The 24,949-nt window shown below is 37.1% G+C and overlaps 1 protein-coding gene and 1 long non-coding RNA gene across 2 annotated transcripts; both read right to left on the bottom strand.

Moving 5' to 3' along the window:
- Positions 1–11,065: 11,065 nt before the first annotated feature.
- LOC111905538 (uncharacterized) lies at positions 11,066–14,015 on the bottom strand. Its single transcript, XR_002854927.3, has 3 exons — positions 13,419–14,015; positions 12,575–12,719; positions 11,066–11,304 (listed from the first exon to the last, which is right to left on the bottom strand). It is a non-coding gene; the product is annotated as an uncharacterized LOC111905538 (long non-coding RNA).
- A 7,565-nt stretch (positions 14,016–21,580) lies between these two features.
- LOC111905551 (uncharacterized) lies at positions 21,581–24,057 on the bottom strand. Its single transcript, XM_023901237.1, has 6 exons — positions 23,920–24,057; positions 23,632–23,820; positions 23,051–23,572; positions 22,511–22,880; positions 22,004–22,440; positions 21,581–21,904 (listed from the first exon to the last, which is right to left on the bottom strand). The coding sequence occupies exons 1-6, from the start codon at positions 24,055–24,057 to the stop codon at positions 21,581–21,583; spliced, it is 1,980 nt and encodes a 659-aa protein (XP_023757005.1).
- Positions 24,058–24,949: the final 892 nt, after the last annotated feature.

Here is a 24,949-nt window from a genome sequence, read left to right as displayed (position 1 = left end):
AAAAAATCATACTTGTTATTCATAAGTGAATAACGAATGTACTGTAATTAAACCTGAAGCATTTTTTTCACTTATAAATAACGATGGCTGAAAATACAAAAAAAATTATTTTATCTTCAAAGTATATCAATATGGATGTCTATTTATAGAGAATAAAAAATCATGAATTTTGGTATATTTAAAATCATTTTTTGATAAAAATAGCTTCTAAAAATTAAAAAAAAAAACGAAAAAAACTATGTTTTGTATATATTAAGGTAATGATTAGCATAGTTTAAGGAAATATGTTTTGTTGGAAAACACATGTCTATTTATTTCCCATTTCCGCTGGTACGACGGAGGCTTTTGCGGCAAAAATAAATGACTGGCTGAGAATAATTCCCTCATTCTCAACCTTTTTTTTCTCAATTGAACATTACCCTATATTAATATATATATATATATATATATATATATATATATATATATATATATATATATATATATATATATATATATATATGGTACTGATATTAAACGATGAAGGCATATTAAAAAAAGGTTTTTTTTCTTTTTATGTTATTTTAATTACTATCTAAGTTTCATTCTAAGTCTATTAAGGGGGTGTTTGGGGTTATTTTAGAATGACTTTTGACTTCTAACTTTTTTAAAACGTCAAAAAATAAACAAATGGTGTTTGGATAATAAAAAAATCATTTTGAAAATGTAGCACCTGGTTCCTGGTACGTAAATTTTATCTAAGTATTTTGCATTTTTGGCCTTGGACTCGGCGAGTTGTAGGCCCGACTCGCCGAGTAGAGACGGGTTTGGGAGCATGTTTAAGTTGGCGACTCGGCGAGTCCCCGCTGTCTGGTGAAACCCTAAATTTCAAGGGTTTGCACCCTATTTAAACCAGCCTTATGTGCCCCAACCTCGCCCCCTTCACCCTCAGAGCTGCCAACACCGTCCAAACCCTTATTCCTTGAGAGATTGAAGTGCTTTGGTGTGTTTCTTGAACATTTTGAGAGAAAAGAAGAGTAGATCAAGAAGAGAAGAAGGAGGCCAGACATCCTTGTGTTATCTCAGTGATTTCCTTGAGGTATAACTCAGTTTCCTTCTGTTTTCATGCTTATATTCCTTTGTAGCTCCATTAAAGTCCTTCTTGAGCCATTTCCAAGCTTGATTTCGAATTAGGGTTTGTAATAAGTTGATTAACCCTTAGATCTAGGCATGATTGAGCTCTAGGAGCTCAGATCTACTGCCTTTATGGAGCCATATTGCATAAAAGCCCTAGATCTACTCTTTTAGTGCATTTTGAGCCCTAAAACCTTCATTGGTGTTTATTTACACGTAAAGTTGGAAACTTTACGTGTCAATCAGGCCCTAGAAACCCAAATCTATGTATGGCATGAGCTGTATTTGAGCAAAATCGAGTATATAGTTTTTGCATGTGGACGACTCGGCGAGTCGAGTCGTGAGTCCCCGAGTTTTCCCCCTTTTTCGTGTTGCGGAGTGGGGTAGTGAGTCATGGGGTGTGACTCAGTGAGTCGGAAGCCAGACTCATCCATGAAGGAACTCGGCGAGTCAATGCCCTGACTCGGCGAGTCCAAGGCAATCTTCTTACCTCAAGAATAGACTCGGCGAGTTGTTCATACCACTCGGCGAGTCGCAGAATAGCATGTTCTTCGGATGAAGATGAACTCGACGAGTTGTTCATACAACTCGGCGAGTAGGATGAAGGACTTGGACTTTAGGTCAGAAGGAAAACTCGTCGAGTCAATGCCTAACTCGACGAGTAGAGACGGGAGTATGGTCAATCAAATGAGTAGGGACTCAGCGAGTTGGTGAGCCAACTCGAAGAGTCGGGTCAACTGGAAGATGACTTTGACCTTGACTCTTGGTTTGGTTAGGGGTAAATGGTCATTTTAACCTAAGGACGGTTATCAGTATTTGACTAAGTGTTTTGTGGGAATTATAGCCGGAGGATTTCCGGGGCAGTAGCAGCAGAAGACAGTAAGTTCCCATGCAGACCAGTAGCTACTTTTCGAGGTGAGTTTCCTTCCAGTAGGAACGGGTCTAAGGCACCAAGGCCGGACCGTATAGATGATATGATAGTATCGTAGTGTGGGCAGAGCCCGTATCTCTTAGTTGAGTCTGATGATGCTATATGCTAGTGTGGTAGAACTGTTTATACTCGTTGTCTATGTGATACTTGTATGTTATGGTTTAGTAGCGGAGTGTGGGCGAGGCCCGTATCTCCTAGATAGCGGAGTGTGGGCGAGGCCCATATCTCCTAGATAGCGGAGGGTCTAGATAGCAGAGTATGGGCGAGGCCCGTATCTCCTTGAGTGTGGGCGAGGCCCGTATCTCCTAGCTGTTCATTACATGATTGTATGGTATGGGGTAATATGGGGGAACTCACTAAGCTTCGTGCTTACAGTTTTCAGTTTTGGTTTCAGGTACCTCTTCTTCGAAGGGGTAGGAGCTGGCACGGTAGCGGCGCATCACACACATGCCTTGTATTCCGCACTATGAGATCCTCCTGGGAATTTGTACTCTGACGACATTATGTTTTTATAAATGTTTTTCAAGACATGCGATAACTTTTATGAAATGCTATGATCGGTGAACGTTTTATTTCTAATGTTTTCTAAGTATATGTTTTAAAAATGAAATTTTTGGCTCTTATTTTTGGGACGTTACAAGTTGGTATCAGAGCCCTAGTTTAAGGGATTCGGACACACATTCGGGGGTGTTTGAACTCAAATCAAGGGATTAAAAGATTTTGAAAAAGAAAATGTTTTCTAAAAGGCTAAGTAAAGGGTTTTAAGAAAGGACAAAGTGTGTGATGTGTGTGACCGGCCAAGCTCAAGTAAGTATTCCCCAAAGTACCCATACAAGCTTATGTTATGTTTATCAGTTTCAATAGAACAGCATGCTAGAATAGGACTAAGGATCTAGGAGTGATGCCTTATGTGTCTGCTTTATGTGCTTCAGTGTATGAAAAACTACATGCTAGAATTGAGTAGACAGCAGTAGGATAGCCTGTTTAGGTTATGTCTGATAGTACAAGTTTAGCATTGTATGCTAGTTCAGTTTCTCTCTACGAGGATAGAGTTGCTTGAGATTGTTTCCTTTTATCCGAATGTTGTTTGCTTTGTGCTATGTGGGCTTTGAATGATGGGAGTTAGCTGTTAAGTGAATACGTTAAAGTCACATGTGATCAGGGTTGAATAATCTCAGAGTGTTGGATTTGACCCTATTTGCGTAGCTCTTGTTTGAGTCCTAACCATTGTAGGGATGAGTCCCTTACTCGAAGGATTATCCGAGCCTCGTTGCATGTGATTGTATCCAGGTAATAGCTAATTGGCATCACAAAGAGACCTTCAGCAGCTGAGGACTGGGTTGGGTGGAGTCAAGGCAGTCCTTGGAGAAGGTACGGATAGATGTGGAAGGTAGTATGGGCCAGTACTACTGAAAGCAGAGGATCCGTACCCGAACCGAGGAAGGCCAAGATAAGACCAGGGAACTTGTAGTAGGTATGATCCCTCCAGAGGTATCAGTATCGCTAACGGTTATTATTTATGTATTTCAGAATGGTGGTACTACGCTCGAGGCCAGCAGTTGGCAGTACAGGAGAGGGATCGGGTTCGGGATCAGGTTCTGAGCCAATAGATAAGGGGCTACGCGAGTTCATCGCGTCAAAGATCACCAGAGGCATCCTTGAGTCGACCCCCATTATCTTCGGGTCGATCAAGGAAGTGATATTGGAGCTGATGGTGGATTGCCTCCGGGCATTCAGGAGCGATATGGCATCTGGCCAGTCGGGATCTCGTACATTGTCCTTTAAGGACTTAAGGGGCAGTGGAGCGCCGGATTTTCACGGGGCAAAGGACCCCATAGCTGCCAGGCGATGGATTGCAGACATTGAGTCTGCACAGTTGACTAGTTTCTGCCCTGAGGGGTTGAAGGTGAGATATGCAGCAGGATGTTTACGAGACCGAGCTAGGGATTGGTGGGAGTCTGTTGGTGACTCGTTGGGAGCCTCGGCTGTCGAGGCTATTACCTGGTCGGACTTCATGACCAGGTTCAGGGCAGAGTTTGCGCCGACTGTCGAGCATCAGCAGCTGGCCAGAGAGTTCTTAGACATGAGACAGACGACGGAGACTGTGGTGGAGATCACCGCCAAGTTCCGGGAGAGAGCATTGTTGGTGCCCCAGTACGCGGGTGATGAGGACATGAGGAGGACCCGCTACCACGACATGCTCCGAGCTGATATCCGGGAGCATGTTAGTTTTTCAGCTTGCCCCACCCTGGACTCTATGATTGCCAGGGCAAGGGAGAGGGAGATAGATCTGGAGCAAATCCGAAAGAAGCAGACAGAGGAGGGACAGGCAAGAGGGGCTTCGGGGAAGAAGTCCAGGGGATCAGATGGTAGGCTGAAAGGCCAAAGAGGACCAGGCTGCTGCGGGAAATGCGGCAGGTCACACGAGGGAGCATGTAGATTGGGATCGTCGGGCTGCTACAAGTGCGGCAAGACGGGACACTTTAGCAGAGATTGTACTGCCCCTGCACCTATGATTCATACATCGGAGTTGTTGTGTTTCCACTGCAACCAGAGGGGCCACAAGAAGGCCAATTGCCCCCAGTTGACAGCATCAGCGCCGGTTAAGGCGCCAGCTCCAGCGACCCTACGGATCACTGATGGCTGACAAGGCAAGGCAGAGGCTCCAGTGGTGAGGAGCCGGGCATTTCAGCTGACTACCGAGGAGGCACGCGCCGCACCCAATGTGGTGACGGGTATGATTCTTTCCCTCTATCTTATTTTTATGATGTTATGATATTGATATGTGCTCTGTGTATACCTGTTCAGGTGTTGTTTGACTCGGGTGCCACCCAATCATTTGTTTCCCTTGCGCTTAGCAAGAGGTTTACTGAGTCTTCGGGCGTGTTTGGATTGCCCTTTAGAGGTAGAGATTGCCGATGATCGATCGGTGCGAGCGTCGGCAGTATTCAGGGATTGTGTCCTAAGGTTATTTGAGGAGCGCTATTTTGTGGATTTGGTTCCCATCCCTTTGCGGGGGAACAAGGTGATTATAGGCATGGATTGGTTGATCCCTAATGGGGCGGTGATAGATTACGCGCAATGGTTAATGCGGATCAGGACCCCAAGTGGGGGAGAGTTGGTGATCCACGGCGAGAGGCCAAAGCATGGACCTGCAATATGTTCAGCCGCGAGAGCTAGGTGCTACCTTCAGCAGGGTTGCGCGGGATATGTCGCGTATGTTATGGATACCCGGGAGATGGGTTAGGCGATGGTGAGCGAGGTTCCAGTGGTGCGAGACTATACTGATGTGTTCCCGGAGGAGCTTCTTGGAATACCTTCGGAGCATCAGGTAGAGTTCAGGATCGACCTAGTTCCTGGTGCGGCTCCAATAGCCAACGCACCCTATCGGTTGGCTCCTCCCGAGATGCAGGAATTGTCTACGCAGCTGCAGGAGCTGCTAGACAAGGGATTTATTCGACCGAGCAGTTCACCCTAGGGAGCCCGATCCTGTTTATGAAGAAGAAGGACGGGTCGCATCGGATGTGTATAGATTACCGGGAGCTGAATAAGGTGACGGTGAAGAACCGTTACCCACTCCCGAGGATTGATGACCTCTTTGATCAGCTACCTGGAGCATCTTGGTTCTCCAAGATCGATTTGCGTTCAGGTTATCATTAGATGAGGGTCAGAGAGGAGGATGTACAGAAGACCGCATTCCGGATGCGTTATGGCCATTATGAGTTCGTGGTGATGCCGTTTGGGCTCACCAATGCTCCTGTCGCGTTCATGGACCTCATGAACCGCGTGTGCAGACCGATGCTGGATCGGTCTGTGATAGTTTTCATTGATGATATCTTGGTTTATTCCAAGACACAGGAGGAGCACGAGGAGCATCTGAGAGAGGTTTGGAGACCTTGAGGAGGGAGAGCTTGTACGCCAAGTTCTCCAAATGTGAGTTTTGGTTGCGCGAGGTACAGTTTCTTGGGCACCTCGTCAACCAGAACGGGATTTCAGTAGACCCGGCCAAGGTGGAGGCCGTAATGAGATGGGAGGTTCCGAAGTCTCCATCCGAGATTTGGAGTTTCCTAGGATTAGCAGGCTACTATCGTAGATTCATTCAGGATTTCTCCAAGATAGTCGTACCCCTGATATGGTTGACTAGGAAAGTTGTGGTCTTTCGATGGGGGCCTGAGCAGCAGGCCGCGTTCGAGATTCTAAGACAGAGATTGTGTGAGGCGCCAATCCTAGACCTGCCGGAGGGTGTAGAGGATTTCGTGGTATATTTTGATGCATCTATCTCAGGCTTAGGCGCAGTATTGATGCAGAGGGGTCATGTCATTGCTTATGCCTCGAGGCAGCTGAAGCCTCACAAGGCGAACTATCCGACGCATGATTTAGAGTTGGGGGAGGTGGTCTTCGCCCTCAAGATTAGGCGGCATTACCTCTACGGGGTTCGATGTACCATTTATACGGACCATAAGAGTTTGAGGTACCTCGTGGATTAGCCGAATCTGAACATGAGGCAGCGTCGGTGGTTGGACGTGGTGAAGGATTATGATTGCGAGATCCTTTATCACCCGGGGAAGGCTAACGTGGTGGCCGATGCGCTTAGCCATAAGGCGGCAACGATTAGGGATGTGTGTATGAGGATGATGGTGGTGACTCCACTATTAGAGCAGATTCGGGAAGCTCAGCAGGAGGCTATGAAGGAGGAACATCGGAAGAGTGAGCGAATAGTGGGTCAAGTCACCTCCTTCGATTATGATAGCCGAGGGTTATTGACACTACACAGTAGGGTGTGGGTGTCGTATCATGGAGGCGTGCGCCAAATCTTGATGGAGGAGGCGCACAAATCCCGATTCTCTATTCATCCAGGGGCGAGCGAAGATGTATCGGGATCTTTGTCTAGACTATTGGTGGCCCTGCATGAAGCGGGATGTGGCGTGGTACGTCGAGCGGTGTTTGACCTGCAGGAAGGTCAAGGCCGAGCACTAGAGACCGCACAGCAAGATGCAGCCGTTGGATATCCCGTTATGGAAATGAGAGGATATTATGATGGATTTTATCACAAAGCTTCCCCGGACGGCGCGAGGAGTAGATTCGATTTGGGTCATCGTGGATCGGTTGACCAAGAGCGCCCATTTTATTCTGATTCAGGAGAGTATCTTGGCCGAAAAGTTGGCCGATATCTATATCAGGGAGATAGTGGCACGGCATGGGGTGCCAGTGTCAGTGATATCAGACCGAGATGTGCGGTTCACTTCCAGGTTTTGGAAGAAGTTTCATGATGAGTTGGGCACTCGTCTGCATTTTAGCACCACCTTTCACCCGCAGACGGATGGTCAGAGCGAGCGGACCATCCAGACGTTGGAGGATATGTTGCGGGCATGCGTGCTAGACTTTGGTGGTAGTTGGGATACCTATCTTCCCTTGGTTGAGTTCTCGTACAACAACAGCTACCACGCGAGTATCGACCGCCCTCCATTCGAGATGTTGTACGGACGGAGGTGCAGGACTCCGATATGTTAGGGTGAAGTTGGACAGAGGGTCATGGGGAGCACAGAGGTGGTGCTCAAGACGACCGAGGGAATCCAGCAGGTTCAAAGCAGGCTGCAGACTGCACAGGGTCGGTAGAAAAGTTACGCCGACAAGCGCCGGTCATACCTGGAGTTTCAGGTCGGGGATATAGTTCTCCTGAAGGTGTCGCCTTAGAAGGGCGTCATTCGATTCAGGAAGCAGGGAAAGTTGGTCCCGAGATACATTGGTCCGTTCAGGGTTGTAGCCCCCGAGTGGGCAAGGTAGCATATAGGCTGGATCTACCAACCGAACTCAGTCAGATCCACAGCACCTTCCATGTCTCCCAACTGTGGAAGTGCCTAGTGGATGATTCAGCGGTGGTGCCACTAAAGGATATACAGCTTGATGACAGCCTGAATTACATTGAGCGCCCAGTCGCAATCCTCGACCGAAAGTCGAAGGATCTGAGGAACAAGAGGGTGGAATTAGTAAAGGTGCAATGGCAGCACCGAAAGGGTTTGGAATGGACTTGGGAGCCGGTGGAAGAAATGATGGAGCATTACCCCGAGCTGTTTCAGGATCGAGCAGCAGACTTCGAGGACAAAGTCTAAAATAAGTGGGGGAGATTTGTAGCACCTGGTTCCGAGTACATAAAATTTATCTAAGTATTTTGCATTTTTGGCCTTGGACTCGGCGAGCTGTAGGCCCGACTCGCCGAGTAGAGACGGGTTTGGGAGCACGTTTAAGTTGGCGACTCAGCGAGTCCAGGCTGTCTGATGAAACCCTAAATTTCAAGGGTTGCACCCTATTTAAACCAGCCTTATGCGCCCCAACCTCGCCCCCTTCACCCTCAGAGCTCCCAACACCGTCCAAACCCTTATTCCTTGAGAGATTGAAGTGCTTTGGTGTGTTTCTTGAAGATTTTGAGAGAAAAGAAAAGTAGATCAAGAAGAGAAGAAGGAGGCCAGACATCCTTGTGTTATCTCAGTGATTTCCTTGAGGTATAACTCAGTTTCCCTCTGTTTTCATGCTTATATTCCTTTGTAGCTCCATTAAAGTCCTTCTTGAGCCATTTCCAAGCTTGATTTCGAACTAGGGTTTGTAATAAGTTGATTAACCCTTAGATCTAGGCATGATTGAGCTCTAGGAGCTCAGATCTACTGCCTTTATGGAGCCATATTGCATAAAAGCCCTAGATCTACTCTTTTAGTGCATTTTGAGCCCTAAAACCTTCATTGGTGTTTATTTACACGTAAAGTTGGAAACTTTATGTGTCAATCAGGCCCTAGAAACCCAGATCTATGTATGGCATGAGCTAGATTCGAGCAAAATCGAGTATATAGTTTTTGCATGTGGACGACTCGGCGAGTCGTTCATCGGACTCGGCGAGTCGAGTCGCGAGTCCCCAAGTTTTCCCCCTTTTTCGTGTTGCGGAGTGGGGTAGTGAGTCGGAAGCCAGACTCATCCATGAAATAACTCGGCGAGTCAATGCCCTGACTCGGCGAGTCCAAGGCAATCTTCTTGCCTCAAGAATAGACTCGGCGAGTTGTTCATACCACTCGGCGAGTCGCAGCATAGCATGTTCTTCGGATGAAGATGAACTCGACGAGTTGTTCATCCAACTCGGCGAGTAGGATGAAGGACTTGGACTTTAGGTCAAAAGGAAAACTCGTCGAGTCAATGCCTAACTCGACGAGTAGAGACGGGAGTATGGTCAATCAAATGAGTAGGGACTCAGCGAGTTGGTGAGCCAACTTGGAGAGTCGGGTCAACTGGAAGATGACTTTGACCTTGACTCTTGGTTTGGTTAGGGGTAAATGGTCATTTTAACCTAAGGACGGTTAGCATTATTTGACTAATTGTTTTGTGGGAATTATAGCCGGAGGATTTCCGGGGCAGCAGCAGCAGAAGACAGTAAGTTCCCACGCAGACCAGTAGCTACTTTTCGAGGTGAGTTTCCTTCCAGTAGGAACGGGTCTAAGGCACCAAGGTCGGACCGTATAGACGATATGATAGTATCGGAGTGTGGGCAGAGCCCGTATCTCTTAGTTAAGTCTGATGATGCTATATGCTAGTGTGGTAGAATTGTTTATACCCGTTGTCTATGTGATACTTGTATGTTATGGTTTAGTAGCGGAGTGTGGGCGAGGCCCGTATCTCCTAGATAGCAGAGTGTGGGCGAGGCCCGTATCTCCTAGATAGCAGAGGGTCTAGATAGCGGAGTGTGGGCGAGGCCCGTATCTCCTTGAGTGTGGGTGAGGCCCGTATCTCCTAGCTGTTCATTATATGATTGTATGGTATGGGGTATTATGGGGGAACTCACTAAGCTTCGTGCTTACAGTTTTCAGTTTTGGTTTCAGGTACCTCTTCTTCGAAGGGGAAGGAGTTGGCACGGTAGTGGCCCATCACACACATGCCTTGTATTCCGCACTATGAGATCCTCCTGGGAAGTTGTACTCTGACGACATTATGTTTTTATAAATGTTTTTCAAGACATGCGATAACTTTTATGAAATGCTATGATCGGTGAACGTTTTATTTCTAATGTTCGCTAAGTATATGTTTTAAAAATGAAATTTTTGGCTTGTATTTTTGGGACGTTACAGAAAATGACTTTTGCATACAGGAAAATAAGGGCTTTCAAAAAGTCACAAAAACCTTACTTTTGTGACTTTACATGTAAAAGTTAACATAAAGGTACTTTTGCTAATCCAAACACTTTTTAAAGAGCTCATTTCACAAAAAGTTCTTTTATTAAAAATCCTTCTACAAAAAGGACTTTTGATGTTGAAAAGCAATGTCAAACACCCCCTAAAACACTTCAATAAATAGTTTATTGCTTAATTACATTTTCGTATTCTAACATCTATATTTGACATTGTTGGTTTTTGTTAATGAAGCAGTGGACTTTGTCGTGTGTGTGTGTGTGTGTATATATATATATATATATATATATATATATATATATATATATATATATATATATATATATATATATATACTAGGTTATAACCCGTGTATGACACAGTTGACAGACTAAAATAAAATTGAAAGTAAAATCTATAATCTATATCAAAATGAAAGTTGAATATAATTGAAAAAAAATGAATTGCTATAATCGACATTGAAATGAAATTAAATACTATAATTGAAAAAATTAATAAGAGATATAATTTTTGTTTAGAGGTTTATATTGATTATTTAAAATTTAAAATTAATATTTATATAAGAAAACACAATCAATAATAAAAATAATGAAATAAACTGTCTTTTTTTTATTTTATATAAACACGACAAGCATGAAATATTATCTATCTCTAGTAAAATTGTTGATAACTTCTAGTAAATTAGTTTCCTTTTTGGCAGCAAAATTTTAATGGGCTCTCAATATATATAATGAATTTGGTCTATGGTTTGAGTTTTAGTTTAATCATGTTGATATCAGACCGAATCATGAAATTTAATTACTATTTTATTTAAAAATTAAATTAAAAAGTAGAAACATATATCTTCAATTCGGCTTACATCTAACTTCAATAATATGTGCTCAAGTACACATCTATATATCCAAAATACTTATGCATGTACGATTGACTAATTAACGAAAGAGTTTGATATTGTAAAGTCATTACATATGAGATAAAGTATTTAGACATTATTATTATAATAGATTTCTACATCAAAATGACTACATAAATAATTTCATGTGAGATTATCATCCATGCCAAGCATAAAGTCTAGCAGAGAGATTAAACCTGCATCTTTTTCATCAAACGATTAACCAAATTAAAGTTAGTTTTACAATATTATCAACAACAAATAGGCAATTTGTATCATCATTACAACATTATTTGATTGTAATATGAGGTAAATATTCTGAATCATGCAAATAATACATTTATTTTTCACAAGAAGTTTTATTGTACATGTTTGTCTCTGTAATAAAAACCACAGAATTGTTATGTGTGTATGTTTTCCTCTACAACCAATTCACCAAAAAAAAATACTATCAAGTTATATCAACAATCCTAAAAATGATAATCAAAACCAAGAAATATTTAAGTAAAAACACACATTCTCCAATTCTAATACTCAGTTAAATCTAGAATGCGAAAGGTACTATGCTAAAAACATAAAAATTGTTATACTTTCATTATTGGGTATAGTTGGAAAGGGGATAGGAAAAAAACTATATCAATATTCATATTTTCAATCTCATTTTCCAATTTAAATACTCAATTAAATCAAAAATGATTATATTCCAATAAATATTACCAAATTGCCCTTTCATTAAATTGCTTCTACAAACATCCATATCATCAATAAACCATGAAATAGCTCCAAAAAATACCAACCTTTTCACAAATTTTTATACCAATAATTCCCTTTTTCAAAATATTCAAACCTATCTCTAAAATATACCAGATAAAGTATGTGACCAAATCTTCGGTATTAACAGTACTGGTGGTGTATTGGAATTAATGTGAATCAAACATATATCAAAGTGAGTAAAAAATGAATCAAATCAAAAACCATATACAAATTTAAGAAATGTAAAAAAGACAAAAATGCCCATGGTACCACTTAAACAGGGAAGCTCCATTCTATTTATGCATTTAATGTGGTCTTAAGCACATAAAAATTATTATTGTTTAAGAAATTCATTCTACCATAAGATGTGTTACACTTCAAAGATGTGGTTGAAAATGAAGGAAATAACATTAACAATTCTACCAAATATTATTTCTATTAAAAAATAGGTTATTAATTTTAATAATAGTCTTTATAGTAACATATAAAGATGTTGAAAGTACAAAAATGGATAATGGATTAGTGACAATTGTTTTGACCCATAACTACTCTACCTATTTTGTAACTTGTGAATTTAGATTCATTATAAATTACAAATAAATGACCATTTGCTCTCAAGGATTTCCTGTATAACTTTCATTTTCCACTCTTTCTTACTTTCATTGACAATAAATATTCCCAATGCTATAATAATAATAATAATAATAATAATAATAATACCTATTGGATGCTCTCCTTTGATCACTTCCAGTGCAAGTACCCCAATGCTATATACATCAAAATCTAGCAAGAGGTCCCATCTTTTTTACTCCAGAAAGCTATATACTTCGCATTTTTTGGATTCCTTTCATTGTATAACAAAGTTCTGTAAAACAAAAAACAAATTGAAAATTAATAAAAATAAATGATGACAACTTCTCAAGTACATGTCTAAAAACATAAGGAAAAAATCTTAATATGTATCAAGGTAACTGAATATTCCAGCAAGTGCAATCTCATTGGAAGAACAATCTTACTATAATACCATGTCAAACCACCAACTCACACACAAAAAATTATTTTGGATATGTTTTGCTTTGTCTTTAATTTGATATTTCCAGCAAGAGCACTCTCATTTGAATACGAATAAATCTGATAACTAATCAAAAACATCTCTAAAGCCAAAGTGAGCATCGAAGTGAGTGTTTCCAAAAACATATCTACAACCACCAAGAAGATGAGCTAGTATTGACATATTAATTTGAGTTGATCGAATATATGAAATAGATATCCTACAAGAAGCTCATAAAAAAAGCTAAAATAGAAGATGATAGACAAAATATTGATATATTGAAACTTTGAATCAGTGTGAAAACATGGTCAATTCAGATAGGGTAGCAAGGATAATGATGATACTGTCTAATTAGAAGGGAAAATTGGAAAGAGTGAGATGTAACACAAAGGAGAAAGAGAGTAGATTGCACCAGTCTATTTTGTTCCTCCAAAGCGTTAGACAAAAAAGAAACAACATATGAACATTTTAGGGCTCAAATAGAAAAAAGAAATATAAGACTAAGTGACTAACCTTTGCTGATTTCTGCATACAAGAAGAAGGTATGACGGTTCTTGTTCCCTTATCAAGATGATTAGCGGCGATGGCTAGGGCATTTAGAGAAAAAAAGATAACGAAATAGCTCTTCCTGTTGATAATGTTTCTAGTTTTCTACCATGAAGCAGGTGAATAAAAACCTACTAATCCAGCGAGATACCCGAATCGAAGGAAGAAACACATAGTATAGATATGGAGGATGGGGTATTCAAATTTTCAATTATAGAAACTATAGATGTGTCGATAACCTTAAAAACAATGCCTTCCCCCTGATCGAGAAAATTCCTAACCCAAAAACCTTCCCCTGATCGAGAAAAGTCCGAACCCAAAAACCTACAAATTAACACATTCAGTACATGAAGAAGAAGACACAAAAGAAAATTGAAGTCGTTTCAAAATCGGAATGGATCAATTTGTGGATGTTGATTGTTGAATTTGAAAGGCCCGAATGGAATGCATAGTATAAATATAGAAATTGAGAGATTAATTAGGATTCCTGATTTATTGGGATAACAGCTAAGGTTTTAAATTAGGATCCCTGATTTTTTGGGATGACATCGGTTAACAATGGAAGGGAAGATGAGTGGGAAAACAAATCTTGGGTTAAACAAAAAGAGGACACGTGGCAAAATGAAGTCTAAAATAATGACAAGTGGCATGTAGGAGAGGTTTTTATTAAGCATGGATATATATATATATATATATATATATATATATATATATATATATATATATATATATATATATATATATTAAGCACATTAAGTGATGAAGACATTAAAAAGTGTTCTTTTTTATTTTTATGTTATTTTTAATTGTTATCTAATTTTGGTTGTAAGAATATTAAAAAGCTTTGATAAACAATTTATTGCTTATTTAAATTTTTATATTTGAAATTTGAATTTAATGTTTTCAGTTTTGGTTAATGTAGTGGTGGCAGATTATTAAGATTGTGGTAATGACGTGTGTACTTAAACTAACAGTTTGGTAGCAATACTATAGTTACTAGCTGTGAGACCCATGTATTACATAAGTTTATTTAAAAAAATTAAATATAAAATTTCAACAATTTGAGAAGTTTAAATTTATAAGAAAAATAAGAAAAATTTTGAATTAATAAAATTAATGAGACTTTAATACATTGAATACATTACACATATAAACTCTTTCTAATAAATACCTTACATATATATTATTTTACATATTAAATATAGAATTTTAATTTAATAAAATGAAAAATACAATAAAATGACAAATGAAAAATAAAAAATTCAAAATTTTTAGAAAATATCATATGGCAAAATGAAGGAGAAAAATACATATACTAAAAAAACATTCATTTGTTAGAGAGAATTTATAGAAGATTTAGAATGAATAGGTTACATAGATAAAGCACTTCAAAGTTTTATTTTCTTTTTTGTATTCTTAAACCCTTTATGAATCAATTACTTTTATGTATTTGTGAAAGTAAATTTAATGCTATTGGTTTTCCTAATGAAATATTTAAAAAAAAAAAAAAAAAAAAAAAAAAAAAAAAAAAGGAGAATATATAGGAAACTTTTTATATCGGTATGTAATATTATGTAATTCAATCGTATTTGTTTTATCAGATCTTCTAATGACAATTAGTTTTACTCGAGTAAAAAAAATAATCAACCTATTTTAAAATGTATACATATCAACATTTAATTTTAACAGTGTATTTTACATAACCAACTCATAATTATAGTATTGTAAATTTTTTGTAAATGGATGTATATATGTTTTTATGGGTACATACAATAATCTAAATGTCCTTGTAACGATTTTTATTTTGTAAATCTAAAAGTTAATTTAATGTTATCAGTGTACCTAACGAATCGTTTTTCAAAAAGAAAAATATATATGTACAAAAATTTTGATATCGTTATGTAATGGTATAAAAATTTATGTAGTTATTATCTAATCTTCATTGTAACTATATTGAAAGGCTTTTAAAAACAACTAGGCGAATGTCCGCACGTTGCGCAGAAACATCTAGATAGTTGAAATATTTACAAATATATGTTTTTTTTAATATTACAATAATGTAGTTGTTAAATTTGATATAATAATTCGTATACTAAGTTGATATATAGTGTATTGATTATTTTAATTATATGATAATATATACATCTATTAAAACTGCATAATCTCAATCTTTTGAATGATCTCTACCTGCGGGTTACTCATGAATAAAATTAAATATAATATATGGTTTAATATTATTTATAGTTGGTTTATTGTTAATTACTTTTTAAAATTTATTTGCTTAACGTTTTAATTTCTATCAGTGTAATTATTTAAAACATCAAACAATTTTTTAAAGGTAACAATATAATCATTTATATAGAGTTATTTTTAACTATTGTTATTATAAGTTATTTTAAGCTACTTATTTCAAAACTTATAACGATTATAAAAATATCTTTAGGAAATATTTTAGTGAATTGATATTACAATTTGGTTTTTGTATTTAGCACTACAATTTATCACTTTTCACTATTCACAAAATATTCTTTGGGTTTTTTTTAAGTGGAACTGAAATTTATATTGAAGTTGATCCTGTAATGTTATATTTAAATTAACAATTTAAGTATTTTGTCCATACAGTTCAAAAGTTGTAACTTTAAATTTATAATGGTTTACATACAACAACATATTAAATCTAATAAATTAAGTATAATATGTTAAAAGTTAAAGACATAACTTTATAAGTAGAAGTAAAATATTATTTTAATATTGAAATTTAGTTTATTTTTTATTACACTTTAGGTTTGATACTTATTTAACCTTATTAACCAATTTATAATCATTATTAGAAAGACACTACAATTTATCACTTTTAACTATTTACGAAATATTCTTTGGGTTGTTTAAGTTGAACTAAATTTTATATTTAAGTTGATCCTGTAAGGTTATATTTAAATTAACAATTTAAGTATTAAATACAAATTGATCAAAAGTTGTAGTTTTAAAATGATAATAGTTTACATACAACATATTAAACCTAATAAATTAAGTATAATATGTTAAAAGTTAAAAACAAACTTTATAAGTAGAAGAAAATATATTTTTTTCATATCGAAATTTAGTTTATATATGATTACACTTTAGGTTTGATATTTATTTAACCTTATTAACCAACTTATAATAATTATTAGAAAGAAATTGAAAAGTCATGGGAGCTTCAAATGAATGTGATGAAAGGAAAAAATGCATGGGAGTTTCAAATGAATGTGGTTCAAGAAAAAATGCAAACTTTATAAGTATATAATGATTTATGAGCTGCTGAAAAATAGTTTTATTAATAGGAATGATTAAAAATAAATTTCTAAAGAATAATATGAATTATAAATAAAGTCATTTTTCTTTGTATATAATTTGTAGATTGAACAATTGTTAGCCTATTTTAATATTGTATACGTACAAAGATTTAATTATACTATTCAAATTCACAGAATCAGCAAATTTGAATATATTATTGTATTTTACATAACTCTTATCATCATCATATACTAATATAGCACAAAACATTTTACTCATGCTTTTCTGTTGTTGTTTTCATACAAATGATGCATTAGTTATTGCATTATACTAATGATAAATACTTTTATTAATAAGAATTAACCTATTTTAATATTCTATACGTATGAACATTTAATTATAGTATTCAATTTTACAGAGGCAAATTCGATTACATTAATGTATTTTTCATAACTGATATCATCATCATATACTAATATAGCACAAAACATTTTACCTATGATTTTCTGTTACTGTTTTCATACGAAAGATGCATTAGTTATTGTATTCTACTACAGTGCAAAGAACAAAAAGAAAGAAAGTAACTACGAAGAGGAAAAAGTCGGAATGATCATCAGATTACGTTGTTATTTACTCCACTTTTGTCCTCGTTTTTGTTGTTTTTTTGTACATATTCAGGTGTACATCAATAAAATGAGAGTTAGTTACTAATTATTTTTTATTTTGTTATGTTAACATAATGTATATGTAAGTGCCAGTAGTGTCATATGTTAGTGTTCTTGTTGCATGTGGTGTTTCAGATATTGTGGAAGTTGTTCCAAGGTTAGGATCGATTTGAACGTTTAAATAGGTTGCAAGCTGTGTTGGACTGACCTGTGTTGCTATCTTTGTAGGTGCCAAAACTTGTGTTGGTGTAACTGGTGTAACTGTTTGATTTAGTGTGGTGATTTCATGCACATCAATAATTATAAAACATAAGTTTTTAGTGGTACACCCTTTCAGCATTTGAATCGACATAATTTTTTATGTGTCTTTGTGATTGTTGATCATTGGTGGCAATAACTTTCTATCACTTTCATGATCATCGGTCATTAATTTTTCTGGTGGAGTGCCGATTAGTTTTCGAGTTGAAGCATCAATCGTGACAGTAGACATGGAGCATGTTGGATCCGTTAGATCTATAACTATTTTATATTTGTATGGAGTTAACCTATATTAGTAAGAGTGAATACAGATTGCTTGTTTATACATTACAATTTTTTTTATCATAATCATATTTACAGGAAAGTAGGCGACTATGTTTTTCCATGAGCGCTACAAACCAGTAGTTGCTTTTCCTGAAAATTGGATCCTTGCATGTTGTGCACAATACTTAGAACCAGTAATCTTTGAATGTGATTTTCGAGAGCACGGCTTTTACATTGAATGTTTTATCCTACAATTTTAGATCATTATAATGTTATAATTGTGTTAATCATATGTTAAGAACCTGTTGTTGAAGTATATAAGCTACCAGTAGGTCGGTATGACTATTGTTACTCAATTCATGCACAACTATTAGTGTTCTAGATAGTGTGGGAGTTGGTGGTGTGGGACCAGTAAACTTGCAGCCAGATTTTAGAAGTAATTTTTTTTATTAACATGCAGTGTACCTAATTTTTTAATAACCGTAACGGGCCTATGAATTAGAAGTGTTGTCTCCTGTATTGGGGGATTAACATAGACATGTGTGGCAGGTAATGACTCGAATCTTAGAGTTCCTGTAATATGTATGAACAATTTATATCAATAGTTTTAAATAGGGAAATGTAATTATTTATAGAATTGCTATCAAAGTCTAAATTATGTTTTGTTATTGTTACCAACAATTGTTAAGGTATTTATATTTGTAATCGCCACAACTGTTGTTATAGGAGGAAGTGCCCAGTCTTCACGTTTGATTTTTTCAGGAACATTAATACATTCCTTCCATAAGTTGATTGTTGTTTCATCACCGTTGAGTTTTATGTATAAGGGAAGCATTAGAACCAGTAAAAATATTCATGTAAAATTAATGATCTATAACTATATGTCATGTACCTTTCATCTGCAAGAATTAGAAGAAAGAATTCCTCTCCATCATGCTTTGTGCAATTTCTGATCTTTGTTAGCATGCCAATGAAATCTGTTTGTTTAAAAGAAATTTTGCTTACAAATGATGTTTATATTAATATAACATGTTTTGTATAAATACCTGGATAATATGGAGGGTTTTCACCTAGCCGAAGGAGATCAGTTTTAGAAACAAATCGAAACCAGGTTGTAGGGATTGTAACAGTGTCAGGAAAGGGAACAATTATGGACGCAAGTCCGACGTCAACGTAGATTTCATTTTCTAGAATTTTTTTTGATATTCGGCTAAATAGGGACATGTATACTCTGATATTGTATAGCAGTTATGGATATGTAGAACTTATTCAATGTATCCTTGGTTAGTCCTTTTTCCTAAAATCTTTATTGCATCTCCATAATGCATTAAAATGTGGTTAAATTTAGTAACAGTAAATAATTATAGTGTACTCTTTTTATGTGAATTTGTGTGTACTCACATATTTGTCTACAGCAAGATACCATGTTTCATACTGACGGTAGTCTGGTTTCCATTTACACAAGATAAGCACCTGTAATGGACCTCCCTTGCATGGATACTCCAAGTCAGATTTGTTAGTCATAACTTTGTTAAATAAAATAACAAAGCATTAGTTTTTCATTATATATAACAGTTTTAATATAGAAATGATAATTATTAATGATATTATGAACCTCAATACTATTAAATATGGATAAATATTCTTTAAATACAACATTTATTGTTTGATTCTGGCATGTATTCTCATCATTGTTTATCATAATTTTTAGTGAACTGGGAGATGTTGCTCTTGATAATGCAACATATAGCTGACCATGTGTGAATATAGGCTGTGGCAAATAAATACCAATTTTCTTTAGTGACTGACCTAGACTTTTTATTTAGCGTCATGGCTTAACAAATCTTAATCGGAAACTGTTTACGTTCGAAGGCAAATAGTAAGCCAGGAGGTTTGTGAATGAATTATATGTAGGGTATGTATACACGCTTCCCAATGCATGTTCCCGTCATTATTGTTGCTTCTACTACAGTTGGAAGTAGTTGTGAAACAATTAACCGTGTACCATTACACAAACCATCCATCTAGTTAATGTTTCTCAATAACATTACATGAGCTTTTAGTTTAAGCCTGAGGGCATGAGGCGGGATCCCTGCAAAAGTTAATTGGTTTAGATATTCAGTTGGATATAAACCTTCTAACTCTAATGTATACTTTCCATTTGGTTGCATAGTGTTTGTGCTTTTGTAAACCCTTTCTTGGGTGTTCATCATTTCCAAAATTGTTGTATTTAAAGTGTCAACAATCTCATTTGTGGGACAGACAATAGCTCTTACATACAAATCAGACGATGATGGATTGTGCAATAGATCATTTTCGTATACAAAGAGTATTAATCTTTTTAAAGAGTCACTATCTGGAGGTATCGAAAGTGAACCTGGTATTTGTACCCAACTTTTACTATGCGGATCATATTCAGCCGAAACTCCTAAAGTCCCATTTCCAATATTAAGCAACCATTCTGCAAAAGCGGGTGTAGATAGGCCATTACTTACATCAATCTCACAAACTGTTAAGCGCATGTTCTGATGCAGTTTTCAAATCTTAAAACACGACCATAGATATGAATTTGGAAGGGTTAATGCAATGATGTGACTCCGCGTGCTTTTTAGGGAAACTGGAAGTGTCTGACGCAAATCACCACCAAGGAGGATGGAAATACCACCAAAAGGCTGGTTTTTATAGTCCAAAACATCTCTAAGAGATCGATGAAGATATTCAAAACAATGTCGATCATTCATGGGTGCTTCATCCTATATAATGATTGATGTCTCTTTAAGTAGATTCACGAGTATTGTTCTTTTTTTTGATGTTATAGGAGGTTTTTTCAGCCAAGTTAATGGGGATATTAAATCTTAATTAAATGCACAGCTCTTCCATAGGGTAAAAGAAGGGATGAAATTCCAGAAGTAGCAACCGTAAGTACAATTTTTCTAATAGACCAGAAATATGCAAGTAAGGTTGTCCACAAGAACGTTTTTCCTGGCCCACCATGACCATACACAAAAAGTAAAACCTGTTTTCTATTATGTTCAAATACCATAACAGTGCTATAAACATGCATCTGATCTTCATTCAATTGTAATACCATTTGTGAGTGTTGTTACTGCAAAGATTCCTTGTCATAACCTGATTCTTCTATTAAAAGACGGTTCTGCAGGATAGCAAGAGTAGCTAGATTTGGCATGGGTAATGGAAATCAGCTAATGATTTTGAAGGTGTAGAAGATCTAAGCATGTTCTCCAACTCAAAAAGAAGTTGTTGTACTACATCATCGGCTATATGATAGACCTTATCTGGGAAGTCAAATTTTAATTTCAACATGTAGTCATTCATCATTTTGTGCCATGCACTTTCCCAAAGTAATTGTGGATTGCTTACTTCACAAAACAACAAATGGCAGAAAAGAGAACATAACTGTGAAGAAGTAACCCAGAATGAAGCTTCTCCAAAGGCTGTCAACCACTCCATGTCTTCACCTATCAACCCTAATGCATTACATGCACTTCAAAAAGTTGGATAAAGACGACCAGAGACTGTACGGGCATCTTCATAAGACTGACATCCCTTCTGATGACAGAGCAACATCCGAAAGTATAATAACTCTCCTGAAGATGGATTCACAAACACAAGTCTACCTATACTTTTTGAAGATTCTAAAACTCTCTATCCCCATTCTTTGAATCTAGAATCCCATGTATATCTGTTAGGGTAGTCAATATAAGTAAGATCTCGACCTTTTGGATCTCTTACATTATTGTCAAACCATGTAAGTAGTGGTGTTCTAGCAAAATCAGGATTACAAAGAACATCCTCTATTCTACCAATTTCTTTAAACATAACATGTTGCATATTTAGCAAGTGAACGGGCAATGTCATCACATGGGGATGTCGTCGATGAATGAAAAAGTTTAACATTTTCCATGCGGCCTCATGTGGGAAAAGGTAACGTGCATCCAAAAAGTGGTGAACTTCATTTACAATTGGGACCTATGAATCAAAATTACCAGTAGCAGTTGCCTCAGTTTTCTAAACAACATACCTAACACGTTCAACTCCTTTTGATATATATTTAAACATGTATTTCACCATCATATTCCATCCACAATACTCAACATTTTTGTGTTCATCAAATCGGCTACACAATCTCTTGTTGTATGGCACTAAATATCCATTATCAATCATAGTGCCACTTTGCATCATGTGATGTGTAAGTGGATTCCTTTTGTAGTGTGCGTAGCCTTCTTTATCAAAAGTTGTAGCATCATGAAAAGGTTTAGGAAAGTGCTTTCTACATTTTCCATCCTTCATACAAGGAGCCTTATAATTTAACGGACCATACGGGTCATGAATCATACACGTCGTCACCATCCGATAGAGAGACGCTTCCAAGACAAGATCTGGAAGTTCTGTACTTATAAAGTTATCAACATCAGCAGGTTGCCGAATAATTTCTAATTTGGATACCCATAAAAGCGTGTGACAATGCGGTAAACCTCTCTTTTGAAACTCTATAGTATATAAATCTGAAATACAAAAACAAAAATATAAAGGGTAAGAAACCACAAACATGAAAGACAAGTAATAAAAAAAAACAATGACACTTATGTGCTTCAACCTCGCCAAAAGTTTTATCCTCTTTTAGAAACATAATGAAGGCCCTAGCTTTCATTTCAAAAACTATAGCTATCACATCAGCTCTACTGTGAACATCATGTTGACCATAAGTTTCCATATAATGTGTTATCTCTGGCCACTTCACGTTACATGTAAACGTAATAAAGTATTGTGGATTTCCATATACTCTACATATCGACAATGCATCCTGATAGTAACTATACATATAACGGGGACCACCAACAAACGATGCAGGTAAGAAAACCCGTTTACCCACAAATTCATTCTCTCTATCCCCTTTAGACAAAGCATCATAAAGACCAGACAGATACTCGGACCGTAAATGTTCCTGGTTATTTAAAATGAATTGTAAACGATCTACTTCAATACAAGTGTAAGCATCAACCAGGTACTGCTGGAAAAGCCGACCTGAGTTAAGAATAAGAAAGTATATATCCCGACGTGCATGAATTTGATAACTATAGTACATGTTTACTGTTAGATTTCTAAAACTGGTACCTGTATCACCCGTAATTTCAAACGCAGAGACCAACAGTCCTCACCAAACGGGAAAAGCAAAGGATATTGTAACGACATATAATTGGGATGAAGTTTACTCACTTGTTGAGGACAACCAGATTTAGAGTAGACAAAAATATCATAGCCGACTGAGTTACTATCATCACCGATAACAATACAACCTAAAGTGCCAGGTGCTGGTGAACCAGATTTAGAGTAGACAACAATATCATAGCCGATTGAATTACCATCATCACCGATAACAATACAACCTAAAGTTCCAGGTGCTAGTGAACCGTATCTACGATCTGGGATGTTACTATACAAACGAACTGCATAAGAATCCAAATTCATAACCTCACCCATCTCCTTAGCTATTTTAAATGTCCTAACATATTCATTGTGATTAGAAAGGGATTCCATTAGAACACACACAATACCAGCATCCAAATCTCTCTTACCGGGATCATGAACGACCTTTAATCGATTAGAAACCTCATTAGCAGTATCAACAACATACATCTGCAAAACCTTGGACCTTTAGAGTCATCAGGACATAAAGACCCTATCCAATGACAAACCTGACCTGAAACCTTAAAAACATATGGTGCACGACCACTATTAATATCCTTATCAACAACATCCCTAAAAGATGTCATGGAAAACATACTATTATAACCTCTTATATCATTCAAAAAACCAATGTCTGGATAAAGGTTATAAATTTTAGAAGGAGGTGTTGGCGGAAGAGGCAGCATAACAGAACCTCCCTTACAACAGTGATTATACTTAGGACAATTGGTTTTATAACGATTTCTAACCCTTTCAGCATACTAAAAAAGAGCTCCACAGAACCGACAAACACAAACACAATCACCACAGTCATAGTATGTAGGAAGAGCAACAAAAGCAATAAGTCGCGACCGTTTACTTCTACGCGTAGCAGGAGCAGCAAACACAGAGCACTCCCCATACTCAATAATGTTACGTTTCCGACCCTTAGGCATATTGACGAACAAATGAAACAAACAGTAGAAAATAATTCATTGTACCGAAGGAAACCAAATTAAAACCCTAACAGAGGAAATACTAAAAAGCAAAGAAGAAGAGGCATAAGAAAATTACCCAGAGCAAAAGAAGAGAAAAACAAAAAAAGAAAGGTCGGTCAATATAATCAACGAACACCCAATATACGTCACAAGGAAAACACGTAGGAAAATAATATTAGCCAAAGTGGCAAAGAAGACCGCACATATGAAGACAAAACATTAAAGTAATGAAGGGAAAAAAAACAAATAAAAGCTACCTTTGGGTCAAAGAAAGGAAACATAAAGGAAATACTAGGAGTTGTTGATATCTGTTGTTGCCTTGAGTATGTGCTGAGAAGGAGTATCTAGTAGGAATCACTTAGAAAGAGTTCTGGGTCCAGGGATAATCTAGGAGAGATATCTAGATGAGTATATGAGGAGTCTACTGAGAGAGAAGTCTGATATCTGTGAGAGATAGAGTACTTGTGAATTGGAATCCTAGGAGGAGGACTTAGGGTGACTACAGGTTGGTGTGGAAGGTAGTATTGGGCTGTAATACTGAAAACACTGGATCAGTATGCAAGCCAAGTAAGAATCCTTAGGGTACTAAGGAGCATGTTGGGGCGGGAAATCAAGTGTGAGTATGCTTGAGCGAGTCTCTGATGATTTTTGTGTTGTGTTTCAGAGACATCATGGTGGGTACACGCCACAACCCTGAGGGCGGTAGTGCCAATGACGAGGAGATCCGTCGGATCATTCATGAGGAGGTGGTCGCAGCTATTCGAGAGGCGATACCGGTGATGTTTGGGTCTATTAAGACCACACTGATTGAGAAATTTGATGAGCGTTATGCTGCTGCAGCCACCACAGC

The sequence above is a fragment of the Lactuca sativa genome, chromosome 2 (assembly GCF_002870075.4).
Source record: "Lactuca sativa cultivar Salinas chromosome 2, Lsat_Salinas_v11, whole genome shotgun sequence".
Taxonomy (NCBI): Eukaryota; Viridiplantae; Streptophyta; class Magnoliopsida; order Asterales; family Asteraceae; genus Lactuca; species Lactuca sativa.
The sequence above is the reverse complement of the archived record's forward strand: the minus strand, read 5'-3'. Positions and strand labels throughout refer to the sequence as shown.

Excerpts from the sequence above, each read along its gene's own strand:
- LOC111905551 (XM_023901237.1), bottom strand. The coding sequence starts at position 24,057 with ATGCCTAAGGGTCGGAAACGTAACATTATTGAGTATGGGGAGTGCTCT. Across the intron at positions 23,821-23,919 it reads ACTATGACTGTGGTGATTGT|GGAGGTTCTGTTATGCTGCC; the intron begins GTTTGTGTTTGT and ends CACTGTTGTAAG. Across the intron at positions 22,441-22,510 it reads TGAAGCACATAAGTGTCATT|ATTTATATACTATAGAGTTT; the intron begins GTTTTTTTTTAT and ends TTTGTATTTCAG.